Raw genomic sequence first — 18,017 nt, forward strand, 5'->3', positions numbered from 1 at the left:
GGAGAGGTATCCCACAAGGAAGGAGAGAGAGAGGAGAGGAGACGAGAGATGGTATCCCACAATGAGAAGAGAGAGAGACGTTTGGTTCCAAATATCAGGAAGGACAGGAGCCATATAAGGATAAGTTCCGATGGTAAGGAAGGACAGAAGGACAGATGGACTAGAGCCATATGGGGTTAGGGAACCTAGATCCAGTAGTCATGAATGATAGGAAGCACCAAGTGGGAGCACAGACATACTACATTATTGATATAGAAATGACATGCTGTATATACCATATGTATGACACAGATCTAACCATGGCAACCTGGACATCTTATGTCACTATGTAGGAGTAAAAAGGTAGGAAGGTAGGAGATGTTGTAATATAAAGGAAGGAGGGTAGGGGAGGTATAATATAAAGGTAGGAGGGTAGGGGAGGTATAATATAAAGGAAGGAGGGTAGGGGAGGTATAATATAAAGGAAGGAGGGTAGGGGAGGTATAATATAAACGCAGGAGGGTAGGGGAGGTATAATATAAAGGAAGGAGGATAATATAAAGGAAGGAGGTATAATATAAAGGAAGGAGGGTAGGGGAGGTATAATATAAAGGAAGGAGGGTAGGGGAGGTATAATATAAAGGAAGGAGGATAGGGGAGGTATAATATAAAGGAAGGAGGATAGGGGAGGTATAATATAAAGGAAGGAGGGTAGGGGAGGTATAATATAAAGGAAGGAGGAAGGATATAATATAAAGGAAGGGGAGGTATAATATAAACGTAGGAGGGTAGGGGAGGTATAATATAAACGAAGGAGGGTAGGGGAGGTATAATATAAAGGAAGGAGGGGGGAGGTATAATATAAAGGGGGAGGTATAATATAAAGGAAGGAGGGTAGGGGAGGTATAATATAAAGGAAGGAGGGTAGGGGAGGTATAATATAAACGTAGGAGGGTAGGGGAGGTATAATATAAAGGAAGGAGGGTAGGGGAGGTATAATATAAAGGAAGGAGGGTAGGGGAGGTATAATATAAAGGAAGGAGGGTAGGGGAGGTATAATATAAAGGAAGGAGGGTAGGGGAGGTATAATATAAAGGAAGGAGGGTAGGGGAGGTATAATATAAACGAAGGAGGGTAGGGGAGGTATAATATAAACGTAGGAGGGTAGGGGAGGTATAATATAAAGGAAGGAGGGTAGGGAGGTATAATATAAACGAAGGAGGGTAGGGGAGGTATAATATAAACGAAGGAGGGTAGGGGAGGTATAATATAAAGGAAGGAGGGTAGGGGAGGTATAATATAAAGGAAGGAGGGTAGGGGAGGTATAATATAAAGGAAGGAGGGTAGGGGAGGTATAATATAAAGGAAGGAGGGTAGGGGAGGTATAATATAAAGGAAGGAGGGTAGGGGAGGTATAATATAAAGGAAGGAGGGTAGGGGAGGTATAATATAAAGGAAGGAGGGGGAGGTATAATATAAAGGAAGGGGGTAGGTATAATATAAAGGAAGGAGGGTAGGGGAGGTATAATATAAAGGAAGGAGGGTAGGGGAGGTATAATATAAAGGAAGGAGGGTAGGGGAGGTATAATATAAAGGAGGGTAGGAGGGTAGGGGAGGTATAATATAAAGGAAGGAGGGTAGGGGAGGTATAATATAAAGGAAGGAGGGTAGGGGAGGTATAATATAAAGGAAGGAGGGTAGGGAGGTATAATATAAAGGAAGGAGGGTAGGGGAGGTATAATATAAAGGAAGGAGGGTAGGGGAGGTATATATATAAAGGAAGGAGGGTAGGGGAGGTATAATATAAAGGAAGGAGGGTAGGGGAGGTATAATATAAACGAAGGAGGGTAGGGGAGGTATAATATAAAGGAAGGAGGGTAGGGGAGGTATAATATAAAGGAAGGAGGGTAGGAGGGGTATAATATAAAGGAGGGGAGGTATAATATAAAGGAAGGAGGGTAGGGGAGGTATAATATAAAGGAAGGAGGGTAGGGGAGGTATAATATAAAGGAAGGAGGGTAGGGGAGGTATAATATAAAGGAAGGAGGGTAGGGGAGGTATAATATAAAGGAAGGAGGGTAGGGGAGGTATAATATAAAGGAAGGAGGGTAGGGGGTAGGTATAATATAAATAAAGGAAGGAGGGTAGGGGAGGTATAATATAAACGGAGGAGGGTAGGGGAGGTATAATATAAAGGAAGGAGGGTAGGGGAGGTATAATATAAAGGAAGGAGGGTATAATATAAAGGGGAGGTATAATATAAAGGAAGGAGGGTAGGGGAGGTATAATATAAAGGAAGGAGGGTAGGGGAGGTATAATATAAAGGAAGGAGGGTAGGGGAGGTATAATATAAAGGAAGGAGGGTAGGGGAGGTATAATATAAAGGAAGGAGGGTAGGGGAGGTATAATATAAAGGAAGGAGGAGGAGGGGAGGTATAATATAAAGGAAGGAGGGGAGGTAGGGGGAGGGTAGGTATAATATAAAGGAAGGAGGGTAGGGGAGGTATAATATAAAGGAAGGGGGTAGGAGGGTAATATAAACGGGGAGGTATAATATAAAGGAAGGAGGGTAGGGGAGGTATAATATAAAGGAAGGAGGGTAGGGGAGGTATAATATAAAGGAAGGAGGGTAGGGGAGGTATAATATAAAGGAAGGAGGGTAGGGGAGGTATAATATAAAGGAAGGAGGGGGGGAGGTATAATATAAACGGAGGAGGGTAGGGGAGGTATAATATAAAGGAAGGAGGGTAGGGGAGGTATAATATAAACGTAGGAGGGTAGGGGAGGTATAATATAAACGACGGAAGGAGGGTAGGAGGTATAATATAAAGTAGGGGGGATAGGGAGGTATAATATAAAGGAAGGAGGGTAGGGGAGGTATAATATAAAGGAAGGAGGGTATAATATAAAGGGGAGGGTAGGGGAGGTATAATATAAAGGAAGGAGGGTAGGGGAGGTATAATATAAACGGAAGGAGGGTAGGGGAGGTATAATATAAAGGAAGGAGGGTAGGGAGGTATAATATAAAGGAAGGAGGGTAGGGGAGGTATAATATAAAGGAAGGAGGGTAGGGGAGGTATAATATAAAGGAAGGAGGGTAGGGGAGGTATAATATAAAGGAAGGAGGGTAGGGGAGGTATAATATAAAGGAAGGAGGGTAGGGGAGGTATAATATAAAGGTAGGAGGGGAGGAGGGGGGAGGTATAATATAAACGAAGGAGGGTAGGGGAGGTATAATATAAAGGAAGGAGGGTAGGGAGGTATAATATAAAGGAAGGAGGGTAGGGGAGGTATAATATAAAGGAAGGAGGGTAGGGGAGGTATAATATAAAGGAAGGAGGGTAGGGGAGGTATAATATAAAGGAAGGAGGGTAGGGAGGTATAATATAAAGGAAGGAGGGTATATAATATAAACGTAGGGGGGAGGTATAATATAAAGTAGGGGAGGTATAATATAAAGGAAGGAGGGTAGGGGAGGTATAATATAAAGGAAGGAGGGTAGGGGAGGTATAATATAAACGTAGGAGGGTAGGGGAGGTATAATATAAACGAAGGAGGGTAGGGGAGGTATAATATAAAGGTAGGAGGGTAGGGGATAATATAAAGGTATAATATAAAGGAAGGAGGGTAGGGGAGGTATAATATAAAGGAAGGAGGGTAGGGGAGGTATAATATAAAGGAAGGGTAGGGGTATAATATAAAGGAAGGAGGGGGAGGTATAATATAAACGTAGGGGGTAGGGGAGGTATAATATAAAGGAAGGAGGGTAGGGAGGTATAATATAAAGGAAGGAGGGTAGGGGAGGTATAATATAAAGGAAGGAGGGTATATAATATAAAGGAAGGAGGGTAGGGGAGGTATAATATAAAGGAAGGAGGGTAGGGGAGGTATAATATAAAGGTAGGAGGGTAGGGGAGGTATAATATAAAGGAAGGAGGGTAGGGGAGGTATAATATAAAGGAAGGAGGGTAGGGAGGTATAATATAAACGTAAGAGGGTAGGGGAGGTATAATATAAACGTAGGAGGGTAGGGGAGGTATAATATAAAGGAAGGAGGGTAGGGAGGTATAATATAAAGGAAGGAGGGGTATAATATAAAGGAAGGAGGGTAGGGGAGGTATAATATAAACGTAGGAGGGTAGGGGAGGTATAATATAAAGGAAGGAGGGTAGGGGAGGTATAATATAAAGGAAGGAGGGTAGGGGAGGTATAATATAAAGGTAGGAGGGTAGGGGAGGTATAATATAAAGGAAGGAGGGTAGGGGAGGTATAATATAAAGGTAGGAGGGTAGGGGAGGTATAATATAAACGTAGGAGGGTAGGGGAGGTATAATATAAAGGAAGGAGGGTAGGGGAGGTATAATATAAAGGAAGGGGGTAGGGGAGGTATAATAATATAAAGGAAGGAGGGTAGGGAGGTATAATATAAAGGAAGGAGGGTAGGGGAGGTATAATATAAATAATATAAAGGAGGGTAGGGGAGGTATAATATAAAGGAAGGAGGGTAGGGGAGGTATAATATAAACGTAGGGGGGTAGGGGAGGTATAATATAAAGGAAGGAGGGTAGGGGAGGTATAATATAAAGGAAGGGGGTAGGGGAGGTATAATATAAAGGGGAGGGTAGGTATAATATAAACGTAGGAGGGTAGGGGAGGTATAATATAAACGTAGGAGGGTAGGGGAGGTATAATATAAACGTAGGGGGTAGGGGAGGTATAATATAAACGTAGGAGGGTAGGGGAGGTATAATATAAAGGAAGGAGGGTAGGGGAGGTATAATATAAAGGAAGGAGGGTAGGGGAGGTATAATATAAAGGAAGGAGGGTAGGGGAGGTATAATATAAAGGAAGGAGGGTAGGGGAGGTATAATATAAACGTAGGAGGGTAGGGGTAGGAGGGTAGGTATAATATAAAGGAAGGAGGGTAGGGGAGGTATAATATAAAGGAAGGAGGGTAGGGGAGGGTAGGGGTATAATATAAAGGAAGGAGGGTAGGGGAGGTATAATATAAACGTAGGAGGGTAGGGGAGGTATAATATAAACGTAGGAGGGTAGGGGAGGTATAATATAAAGGAAGGAGGGTAGGGGAGGTATAATATAAAGGAAGGAGGGTAGGGGAGGTATAATATAAAGGAAGGAGGGTAGGGGGGTAGGGGGAGGTATAATATAAACGTAAGAGGGTAGGGGAGGTATAATATAAACGTAGGAGGGTAGGGGAGGTATAATATAAAGGAAGGAGGGGGGTAGGGGAGGTATAATATAAAGGAAGGAGGGTAGGGGGGAGGTATAATATAAACGTAGGAGGGTAGGGGAGGTATAATATAAAGGAAGGAGGGGGAGGGTAGGGGAGGTATAATATAAAGGAAGGAGGGGTATAGGGGAGGTATAATATAAAGGAAGGAGGGTAGGGGAGGTATAATATAAAGGAAGGAGGGGGGAGGTATAATATAAACGGGGGGTAGGGGAGGTATAATATAAAGGAAGGAGGGTAGGGGAGGTATAATATAAAGGAAGGAGGGTAGGAGGGTAGGGAGGTATAATATAAAGGAAGGAGGGTAGGGGAGGTATAATATAAAGGAAGGAGGGTAGGGGAGGTATAATATAAAGGAAGGGGGGTAGGGGAGGTATAATATAAAGGTAGGGGGTAGGGGAGGTATAATATAAAGGAAGGAGGGTAGGGGGGGAGGTATAATATAAAGGAAGGAGGGTAGGGGAGGTATAATATAAACGTAGGAGGGTAGGGGAGGTATAATATAAAGGTAGGAGGGTAGGGGAGGTATAATATAAAGGTAGGAGGGTAGGGGAGGTATAATATAAAGGAAGGAGGATAGGGGAGGTATAATATAAAGGTAGGAGGGGAGGAATAATATAACTAGATTATAATACATAATAAATTGCTTCACTGTGTGTCCGCCTCTGCATTGCTGCTCTATGGAGTTTTACGCTGAGTCCTTTTTACTTTGTGATGACTGCTAATGTTAAAGGTCTTTATAAAATACGTTTGATTGATTGATCTGCTGCCAGCGGACCAGTCGACTGAAGACGGGCAGAAGACACATTTCAGTTCTACACAAAAAGGGACACTAGAGTAGGCCCATGTATTAAAGTGAATAAGATGCCATTTAGTTACCTGGAGAAGACTGGTCACTGGAAGCTACCAGAGTAGCAGGGGTGGGCCGACGTCTTCTGATCTGGAGAGAAACAGACAGAACTGACGTCAGTATTCAAGAAAAAATTGAGAAAAAGTAAATTAAGAAACCAAGAAAAACACAAGATTTTGTGGTGGTGTTTGCTTAGAGATAGAATTCATATGTGTTGTGGGGTTAAAAAATAGACTCCAACAACAGTATTGCACCCACACAAACAGCTGACCTCATCCTCAACTCCCTCAGTTGCACAGACACACACACGTACACACACACCAGCAGTTCTGAGCTGTAGCTGCCAGCCTTGCTGAGTAAGGACGAAAGACAAGTGAGGTCCAAACCTACTGTTGTTTCTAAATGCTGAAATCTGCAATTACAAAACAGTCTAGTTGGCTTTCTGTTCACAGTATCCCACACACTGTTATTTATGTGTATATTGTACTGGAGTGACAAAAACAGTCAGCACCATAATGATAGTTTTAGAGGCAGAGTTAGGAGAGCTTCTTCACCTGCTGTTTATCACTTTTTTTCTCTGATTTAAGTATAGCCTACATGTAAGGAAGACAAGATGGATTTCATAGAACAACACAGTTCCAAAACTCCTAACCCAACCTCGGTTGGGATGCGAAACAGTCTACACGCAGAAACAAGAAACGGAGGCTGAGTTCACACAGGCAGCCCAATTCTGATGTTTTTATTGGCGAAAGAGCTGATCCGATTGGGTCAAAAGACCAATTATTGGGAAAATATCATAATTGGGGCAGCCTGTGTAAACACAGCCTCTGAAAATCTTTGAAATGCATACTGAAGAAAATGCTTACCTAATGAGAGTCTTGCTTTGCTTTCTTAGTTAACAAGAAGGGTTTATTTAATAGGGACTCATTATGGGATTCAATGTTATCTCCTTGATGACGTACTGCTCACTAGTCAATGTTATCTCCTTGATGACGTACTGCTCACTAGTCAATGTTATCTCCTTGATGACGTACTGCTCACTAGTCAATGTTATCTCCTTGATGACACACTGTTGCTCACTAGCCAATGTTATCTCCTTCATAATACACTGCTCATTAGTCAACGTTATCTCATTGAATGACACACTCATGCTCACTAGTCAATGTTATCTCTTTGATGACGCACTGCTCATTAGTCAACGTTATCTGATTGAATGACAAACTGCTCATTAGTCAACGTTATCTCCTTGAATGACACACTGCTCATTAGTCAACGTTATCTCCTTGAATGACACACTGCTCATTAGTCAATGTTATCTCCTTGAATGACACTGCTCACTAGTCAATGTTATCTCTGATGACGCAGTGCTCATTAGTCAAAGTTATCTCATTGAATGACACACTTGCTCATTAGTCAATGTTATCTCTTTGATGATGCACTGCTCATTAGTCAACGTTATCTCCTTGAATGACACACTCCTGCTCAGTAGTCAATGTTTGTTTTTGCACCAAAGAAAACAAGTGATAAACAACAACACATTTAAACGATGTGCAGGTGTGGTTGGAAGCCCAAGGGCTGAAATGAAAACCACACCACAAACAAGGTTCGTTACAACAGATAACAAAACCTACTAATTAAAAATATATAAATGAATTGATCAGTAAAAATGGTTTGTTTAAATGTGTGTGCACATGTGAGTGTGTGAGAGAGAGTGAGGCTATATGGAGGAGATTACTGAGTAGTTTGGTTCATCAGACTGACCTCCAGTTTTCTCTTGACGTTATTGAGGGAGATACCTCAACATACCTCTGTATGTTATCTCCTTGATGACACACTGCTAATTGGGTATGCAGACCGAAAGAGGATTCATTCCCATTCTCACACAGCCAGAGAAAGACTGTGTATAAGAAGCAACATCTCTCTTTCTTTTGGTCTATCTTTCACACCAGATGGAGAGACTATGAAAGCATATTTGGGTCCTTGAAAAGCGTAGTATTAAACCCATGTCTTATTATTGCTGTTAGAAGTGTCCCACTGGGGCCCACTGGGCCCACACTGGTTGATTGTGTGGTCAGTGTTGTTTTCACTTTTACAGGAACATTGCTCACCTCATATCCTGTCTGTGGAGGATATTAAAAAGGTTTCTTTCTTTTGTTTGCTTGTGTCAATACCTTTTCATGTTCACCCACCTCGTAGCTGAAGAGCCACTCCAGTACCGCTCTCCTCAGGATTCCCTCCAGCCCTCCAACCCTAGAGCCCTCCAACCCTCCCCCTATTCCTACTAACTTTATTGATATTTATCCAGCATGTGTGTGTGTGTGTGTGTGTGTGTGTACCATATCTTATGCTACACACACATATTATTCCATACTTACCATACCATACCGCGATACCATACCATATCCTACCATACCATACCATGCCTCAATACTATACCATATCTTACCATACCATACCATACCTCAATACCATACCATATCTCAATACCATACCATATCTTACCATACCATACCATACCATACCTCAATACCATACCATATCTCAATACCATACCATATCTTACCATACCATACCATACCTCAATACCATACCATATCTCAATACCATACCATATCTTACCATACCATACCATACCATACCTCAATACCATACCATATCTCAATACCATACCATATCTTACCATACCATACCATACCTCAATACCACAACATACCTCAATACCATACCATATCTTACCATACCATACCATACCTCAATACCACAACATACCTCAATACCATACCATATCTTACCATACCATGCCATAACAAACCTCAACACTACAACATACCTTAATACCACAACATGTGGTATCTTACCATACCTTACCATACCTTACCATACAATATCTTACCATACCATACCATACCTTAATACCAATACCATATCTTACCATGCAATACCTCAATACCATACCATACCATACCTCAATACCAAAATATAATATCTTACCATGCTATACCTCAACACCATACCATATCTTATCATACTATACCTCAACACCATACCATATCTTACCATACCTCAATACCATACCATATCTTACCATACCTCAATACCATACCATATCTTACCATACTATACCTCAACACCATACCATATCTTATCATACTATACCTCAACACCATACCATACCATATCTTACCATACCCCAACACCATACCATATCTTACCATACCTCAATACCATACCATATCTTACCATACCTCAACACCATACCATATCTTATCATACTATACCTCAACACCATACCATACCATACCTCAACACCATACCATACCATATCTTACCATACCTCAACACCATACCATATCTTACCATACCTCAATACCATACCAGATCTTACCATACTATACCTCAACACCATACCATATCTTACCATACCTCAATACCATACCATATCTTACCATACTATACCTCAACACCATACCATACCATATCTTACCATACTATACCTCAACACCATACCATACCATATCTTACCATACCTCAACACCATACCATATCTTACCATACCTCAATACCATACCATATCTTACCATACAATACCTCAGTCACCAGTATACTTTTATTTACAAAGCCATTTGGGGTTAACTACCATTTTATTTGAGATTTGAAGTCTATTTTTCAAAAGTGTCCTGGCCAAGATAGGCAGCACCAAGTCATTACACAATTACAGACAGACAACATGAAAAACTACAAGTAATCTAGTAAAAACCATAGAATTCACAAGAGTATAATAAAATTATAAAACAGCAAATTAAAAAAATTGACAGGTCAGGGAATCAGTCTCAAGATCATTCATCAGTGATTTATAAATACCAATCGGGACAAGTCCTTCCAGTTTAAAAATATTTTGTTGATGAGTACATAAAAACCCATTTACCAAATTTAGTTTGGACATTTGGAACAGTTAGCAGGATAAAGTCCAGCGAATGAAGAGAGTACCCACCACATTTCTGAACAATAAAAATGGCCAAATAAAAAGGTAGTAAACCCAAAATGGCTTTGTAAATAAAAGTATACCAGTGCCTGAGCCTACGAGTGACTAGAGAAGGCCAGCCAAACCTGGGATACAAAGTGCAGTGGTGCGTAAGGATTTTGCAGTTTAAAATAAATCTCAAAGTGCCATGGTAAAGGGTGTCAATTGATCTCAAACACTGAGCGGAATAATTCATATATAAAATATCCCCATAGTCTAGAAAAGGCATAAATATAGCTGATACTAGCCTCCTTCTGGCTTCAAAAGAAAAACAGGTCTTATTCCTAAAATAAAATCCCAATTTCAGCTTCAATTTTTGTGTAAATTGTTGAATATGCGATTTAAAAGAGAGGCCGTCATCAATTAAAATTCCAAGATATTTATATGAGGTTACAGTCTCAATCTCCTTGCCCTGACAGGTAATAATAGGTGAAAAGTTCAGAGGTCTATTTCTTGCGTTAGAAAACACCATTAGTTTAGTTTTGTCAGTATTGAGGATAAGCTTCAATTGACACAAGGTTATGTTGAACAGTATAAAAAGCATTTTGTAAGTTCTGGAAAGCTTTTGTAAGAGACGAGGCACAACAGTAAATAACAGTACCATCCGCATAAAAATGAAGTTGAGCATTTTGGACATTTTTGTCTAAATTGTTAATATAAATAGTGAATAAGAGAGGACCAGGTACAGAGCCTTGGGGCACACCATTACTGACAGACAATTTAACCGACATGAGTGCACTGGGTTCTATCAGACAGATAGTTAGCAAACCATGTAAAAGAAAGACCTACACTCGACAATCTCTGCCTTAGTATAGCATAATCAGCTGTATCAAAAGCCTTAGAGAGATCAATAAAAAGTGAGACACAGTGCTGTTTTTTGTCAAGTGCTTCGGTGATATAATTTAAAACCTTCATGGCTGCTGTAATTGTGCTATGCTTCTTCCTGAAGCCCGATTGGTACATTGATAAAATAGAGTTAGTAAATAAAAACTCTTTTAGCTGTTCACTCACAAGGGTTTCAAGTATTTTCTCCAGGGGTGACAGCTTTGAGATTGGCCTATAATTATTTAAAAGAGTTGGATCTCCCCCTTTTAAAAGTGGTAGGACAAATGCTGATTTCCAGATCTTTGGAACTTCATTACATTCCAGGGTTAGATTGAACAGAGATGTAAGTGGTTCAGCTATGAAAACAGCTGCCAAATTTAAAAAGCAGGGATCCAAAAGATCAGGACCTGCAAGCTTTCTCTGATCTAACGATTTCAGGGCTTTATGTACCACCTGCACTGAGAATGGCAGAAAGCTACAAGTTTGACCAGCTCTCACTGGTTCATCCACACAGGGTTGTACAGAGACAGATGACACTGAATCAAACAGCCTACCAGATGATGCAAAGTCCTCAGTGAAACAATTCAGCAATTCAGTTTTGTCATTTACAGCAACAAAGTCCTTCAATACACATGACAGTAATTCATTAACATTACTGTTACCAGACATAGACTTAATAGCCTTCCAAAACATTCTAGGGTCATTCAGGTTATCAGTGGTAACAGACATAAAATATTCAGACTTGGCCTTCCTGAGAAGAAAAGAACACTTGTTTCATAACTGCCTAAAAAATAAGCCAATCAGCATCAGAACATGATTTCCTTGCTTTAGCCCAGGCTAGATTATGGTCGTGAATAATATTAGACCGCTCAGAAGAAAACCATGGAATAATCCCGCCCTTTAACCCTGAACCTGCGGAATGGGGCCTGTTCGTTTACTATTTGGGAAAAACCATCATGAAAGAATTTCCAGGCAGTTTCCACATCAGGGATAAACTCAATCTGCTCCAGTCAAAATAAAACAAATCATGAAAGAAAGTCTGCTTATTAAAACTCTTCAAATGTCTCTTACGAATAAAACGTGGGTTTGTCGATGGAACCTTAGTATTTCTAACCGCAACAGCACAATGGTCACTTAAATCATTACAAAAAACACCAACCGCAGAATATTTATGTGGAACATTTATCAATATCAAATCAATCAGGGGTTATTTTTTGGGGCATTTCAGTTTTGGGCGAGTGGGTGAGTTAATCAACTAGGTAAGATTCATAGAATTACAAACATTTTTAAATCATCAGACACTGGCTTTAACCAACACCAGTTGAGATCACCAATCAAGATCATTTCACTGTAAAGATTTTTAGACATAAGGTTCATCAGAGAAGAAAATACATCACAGAGAGCAGAGGAGGGTCTATAACAGCCAATCACAGATATAGAGAGTAGAGGAGGGTCTATAACAGCCAATCACAGTTGTAGAGAGGCCCTTTGAAACCTCAAAATTCAGGTTTCTCAATATTGCAAGAAATGCAAACTGTTTACAAATAGTTCCAGACTTTGCCACACTTACAGGGAATTTAGTTTTTACATATATAGCCACACCCCCACCTTTCTTAACTCGATCAGTGAGATAAGCATTGTAACCACTTATACAAATATCCTCATCAAAAACAGACTTGCTGAGCCAGGTTTCAGAAAACACAATTACATCAGCATCAGTTGATTTACCCCAATTCCTAACCCCATCCATTTTTGACAAGATGCTGCGTACATTTAAATGAAAAATTTAAAACCAGATCCAGATCTAGATTTAAAATCAGAGGGGGGTTGAAGATATTGCATATCAGGGCCAGGGTTAGGTTGCACGTTACCTGATATCAACAAAAGACCTCTGTTTAATAACCTTGCACGGCTTCTCTTTTTTAAGAGACCCACTGCAAGCGAATTCTACAAGTGAGTTTCTACACGATACAAAACAGTCATTTAAACCCATTAGACTTTGGTAGTGACACAAATTCGTACTGTTCACATCATGCCACAAGTGCATCGGCACTGTCAGATGTACTCACCCAGCGGCAATGTTCGTATTCAGTGCACAAAGCAACACCACAAAAATTGTCATTTTCTCTGAGAAATGTAAAAAATAGAGGCCAAGGAAGGCAAGGGGAGAGAGGGGCAGCGTGTATGTATGAGTCTGAATGTGAGTGTTTGCGCGTGTGAGTAGATTGGGTGTTGAGGTCGATTGAGAGAACGGGTTGGGGATTGTTGAGCTGCCATTGACAGCCAGGCGAAGAGCAAAAAGAGCAGCTTGGACGAGACACTCAGCAGACGAAGGAGGAACTCAGGCCAGCCAGAGATAGGGTTACTTTGGTCAACTTCAAGTAATGAAGTGCCGAGTTGATCTTTACACCAGCAAAAACAAATTAGTTTGCACTACACAACAAGGAAGTTACTCAACCATAAATAAATAGGTTATTAGTAGGTTAAAATGTACTAGTCACAGACAAACGACATGACATGCTGCCATCTTGAACACTCGTGGACCACTAAGTAGTCTACTGGAGCAAGGCTCTGGAGCAATGAACCGCCCTTGCTGTCTCTGCCTGGCCGGTTCCCCTCTCTCCACTGGGATTCTCTGCCTCTAAACCTATTGCAGGGGCTGAGTCACTGGCTTACTGGTGCTCTTTCATGCCGTCCCTAGGAGGGGTGCGTCACTTGAGTGGGTTGAGTCACTGATGTGATCTCCCTGTCTGGGTTGGCGCCCCCCCTTGGGTTGTGCCGTGGCGGAGATCTTTGTGGGCTATACTCGGCCTTGCCTCAGGATTGTAAGTTGGTGGTTGAAGACATCCATCTAGTGGTGTGGGGGCTGTGCTTTGGCAAAGTGGGTGGGGCTATATCCTTCCTGTTTGGCCCTGTCCGGTGGTACCTGTCTCATTCTCCAGTATTTATGCTTCAGTATTTTATGTGTCGGGGGGCTAGGCTCAGTTTGTTATATCTGGAGTACTTCTCCTGTCTTATCCGGTGTCCTGTGTGGATTTAAGTATCCTCTCTCTAATTCTTTCTTTCTCTCTTTCTCTCTCTCTCGGAGGACCTGAGCCGTAGGACCACGCCTCAGGACTACCTGGCATGATGACTCCTTGCTGTCTCCAGTCCAACTGGCCATGCTGCTGCTCCAGTTTAAACTGTTCTGCCTGCGGCTATGGAACCCTGACCTGTTCACCGGACGTGCTACCTGTCCCTGACCTATTATTTGACCATGCTGGTCATTTATGAACATTTGAACATCTTGGCCATGTTCTGTTATAATCTCCACCCGGCACAGCCAGAAGAGGACTGGCCACCCCTCATAGCCTGGTTCCTCTCTAGGTTTCTTCCTAGGTTTTGGCCTTTCTAGGGAGTTTTTCCTAGCCAACGTGCTTCAACACCTGTATTGCTTGCTGTTTGGAGTTTTAGGCTGGGTTTCTGTACAGCACTTTGAGATATCAGCTGATGTACGAAGGGCTATATAAATACATTTGATTTGATTTGATTTGATCTTACCATACCATACCTCAATTCCATACCATATCTTACCATACAATACTTCAAAATACTACCATATCTTAACATACCTTACCTCAACACCATACCATATCTTACCATACCATACCTTAATACCATACCATATCTCAATACATACCGCATCTTACCATACCATACCGTGATACCATACCATACCATATCTTACCATACTATATCTCAACACCATACCATATCTTACCATACAATACCTCAATGCCATACCTTAATACCATACCATATCTTACCATACTATATGTTAATACCATACTATATCATACCTTACCATAATACCATACCATATCTTACCATACTATACGTTAATACCATACTATATCATACCTTACCATAATACCATACCATATCTTACCATACTATACCATACCATAATACCTTACCATATCTTACCCTACCATACCTTAAAGCATACCATACCATAACTTAATTCCATACCATAGTCCTAGTAACCCCAGGGGGTGCACATTTTAGTGTTTGTCCTAGCACTACACACCTGATTCAAATAACAATTCAAATAATTATTTGAGTCCGCTGTGAAGTGCTAGAAAGAAAAAAAAATATATGCAATGTCTTCAAACCCTCAGGACCGAGTTTGGGAAACGCTGTATTAATACCATACCAAGCCCTCGTAGCTGCTCTCATCGACACACACACACACACACACACACACACACACACACACACACACACACACACACACACACACACACACACCACTGCCCCCAGAGCCTTACTCCATCCGTTTTCCTTTCAGCTCTTTCTCCTTCACATTCAACACTGTATAACTCACAAATTGAGAAGAAAAGAGAGAAAGCCCTAGATTCTGTTATTGTTGCTTCTGTAAAAGAAGTGTCAAATATGAAGAGATTCCAGCTCTTCTGATGGATCGACCAGAGTAACAACAGAATTAATCGAACGGGCTGATTCACATGGAGCACCATACTCCTCTCTCGGATTCATACGCAATATTGCTCCCAGTATAACAAAAGACGATCCATCTATGTCCTGACGTTTTTAATCTAATGTTGTATCAAATAAAATAAAATAAAACGTTATCTGTCACAAGCACGGAATACAACAGGTGTAGACTTTACAGTGAAATGTTTACTTACAAGCCCTTAACCAGCAGGTGTAGACTTTACAGTGAAATGTTTACTTACAAGCCCTTAACCAGCAGGTGTAGACCTTACAGTGAAATGTTTACTTACAAGCCCTTAACCAGCAGGTGTAGACTTTACAGTGAAATGTTTACTTACAAGCCCTTAACCAGCAGGTGTAGACTTTACAGTGAAATGTTTACTTACAAGCCCTTAACCAGCAGGTGTAGACCTTACAGTGAAATGTTTACTTACAAGCCCTTAACCAGCAGGTGTAGACTTTACAGTGAAATGTTTACTTACAAGCCCTTAACCAGCAGGTGTAGACTTTACAGTGAAATGTTTACTTACAAGCCCTTAACCAGCAGGTGTAGACTTTACAGTGAAATGTTTACTTACAAGCCCTTAACCAGCAGGTGTAGACTTTACAGTGAAATGTTTACTTACAAGCCCTTAACCAGCAGGTGTAGACTTTACAGTGAAATGTTTACTTACAAGCCCTTAACCAGCAGGTGTAGACTTTACAGTGAAATGTTTACTTACAAGCCCTTAACCAGCAGGTGTAGACCTTACAGTGAAATGTTTACTTACAAGCCCTTAACCAGCAGGTGTAGACCTTACAGTGAAATGTTTACTTACAAGCCCTTAACCAGCAGGTGTAGACTTTACAGTGAAATGTTTACTTACAAGCCCTTAACCAGCAGGTGTAGACCTTACAGTGAAATGCTTACTTACAAGCCCTTAACCAGCAGGTGTAGACCTTACAGTGAAATGTTTACTTACAAGCCCTTAACCAGCAGGTGTAGACCTTACAGTGAAATGTTTACTTACAAGCCCTTAACCAGCAGGTGTAGACTTTACAGTGAAATGTTTACTTACAAGCCCTTAACCAACAGGTGTAGACCTTACAGTGAAATGTTTACTTACAAGCCCTTAACCAACAGGTGTAGACTTTACAGTGAAATGTTTACTTACAAGCCCTTAACCAACAGGTGTAGACTTTACAGTGAAATGTTTACTTACAAGCCCTTAACCAGCAGGTGTAGACTTTACAGTGAAATGTTTACTTACAAGCCCTTAACCAACAGGTGTAGACTTTACAGTGAAATGTTTACTTACAAGCCCTTAACCAACAGGTGTAGACCTTAAAGTGAAATGTTTACTTACAAGCCCTTAACCAGCAGGTGTAGACTTTACAGTGAAATGTTTACTTATAAAGCCCTTAACCAACAGGTGTAGACTTTACAGTGAAATGTTTACTTACAAGCCCTTAACCAGCAGGTGTAGACCTTACAGTGAAATGTTTACTTACAAGCCCTTAACCAGCAGGTGTAGACCTTACAGTGAAATGTTTACTTACAAGCCCTTAACCAGCAGGTGTAGACCTTACAGTGAAATGTTTACTTACAAGCCCTTAACCAACAGGTGTAGACCTTACAGTGAAATGTTTACTTACAAGCCCTTAACCAGCAGGTGTAGACTTTACAGTGAAATGTTTACTTATAAAGCCCTTAACCAACAGGTGTAGACTTTACAGTGAAATGTTTACTTACAAGCCCTTAACCAGCAGGTGTAGACCTTACAGTGAAATGTTTACTTACAAGCCCTTAACCAGCAGGTGTAGACCTTACAGTGAAATGTTTACTTACAAGCCCTTAACCAGCAGGTGTAGACCTTACAGTGAAATGTTTAACAAGCCCTTAACCAGCAGGTGTAGACCTTACAGTGAAATGTTTACTTACAAGCCCTTAACCAGCAGGTGTAGACTTTACAGTGAAATGCTTAACCAGCAGGTGTACAAGCCCTTAACCAGCAGGTGTAGACCTTACAGTGAAATGTTTACTTACAAGCCCTTAACCAGCAGGTGTAGACCTTACAGTGAAATGTTTACTTACAAGCCCTTAACCAACAGGTGTAGACCTTACAGTGAAATGTTTACTTACAAGCCCTTAACCAGCAGGTGTAGACCTTACAGTGAAATGTTTACTTACAAGCCCTTAACCAGCAGGTGTAGACTTTACAGTGAAATGTTTACTTATAAAGCCCTTAACCAACAGGTGTAGACTTTACAGTGAAATGCTTACTTATAAAGCCCTTAACCAGCAGGTGTAGACTTTACAGTGAAATGCTTACTTACAAGCCCTTAACCAGCAGGTGTAGACCTTACAGTGAAATGCTTACTTACAAGCCCTTAACCAGCAGGTGTAGACTTTACAGTGAAATGCTTACTTACAAGCCCTTAACCAACAGGTGTAGACTTTACAGTGAAATGTTTACTTACAAGCCCTTAACCAACAGGTGTAGACTTTACAGTGAAATGCTTACTTACAAGCCCTTAACCAACAGGTGTAGACTTTACAGTGAAATGTTTACTTACAAGCCCTTAACCAACAGGTGTAGACTTTACAGTGAAATGCT

At 40.9% G+C, this 18,017-nt stretch overlaps 1 protein-coding gene across 2 annotated transcripts in view; it reads right to left on the reverse strand.

The window, feature by feature from the left end:
- The window catches only part of LOC112255076 (protein phosphatase 1 regulatory subunit 1A), a 67,964-nt gene that overhangs the window by 24,420 nt on the left and 25,527 nt on the right, over positions 1-18,017 (reverse strand). For both annotated transcript variants that reach the window (XM_024428132.2, XM_024428131.2), the window contains exon 2: positions 6,110-6,170. In XM_024428132.2, coding sequence (XP_024283900.1) covers positions 6,110-6,170 — 61 coding nt within the window. The remainder of the gene's footprint in view (positions 1-6,109; positions 6,171-18,017) is intronic.

This window comes from Oncorhynchus tshawytscha, linkage group LG07 (genome assembly GCF_018296145.1).
Source record: "Oncorhynchus tshawytscha isolate Ot180627B linkage group LG07, Otsh_v2.0, whole genome shotgun sequence".
In the NCBI taxonomy this organism is placed as follows: Eukaryota; Metazoa; Chordata; class Actinopteri; order Salmoniformes; family Salmonidae; genus Oncorhynchus; species Oncorhynchus tshawytscha.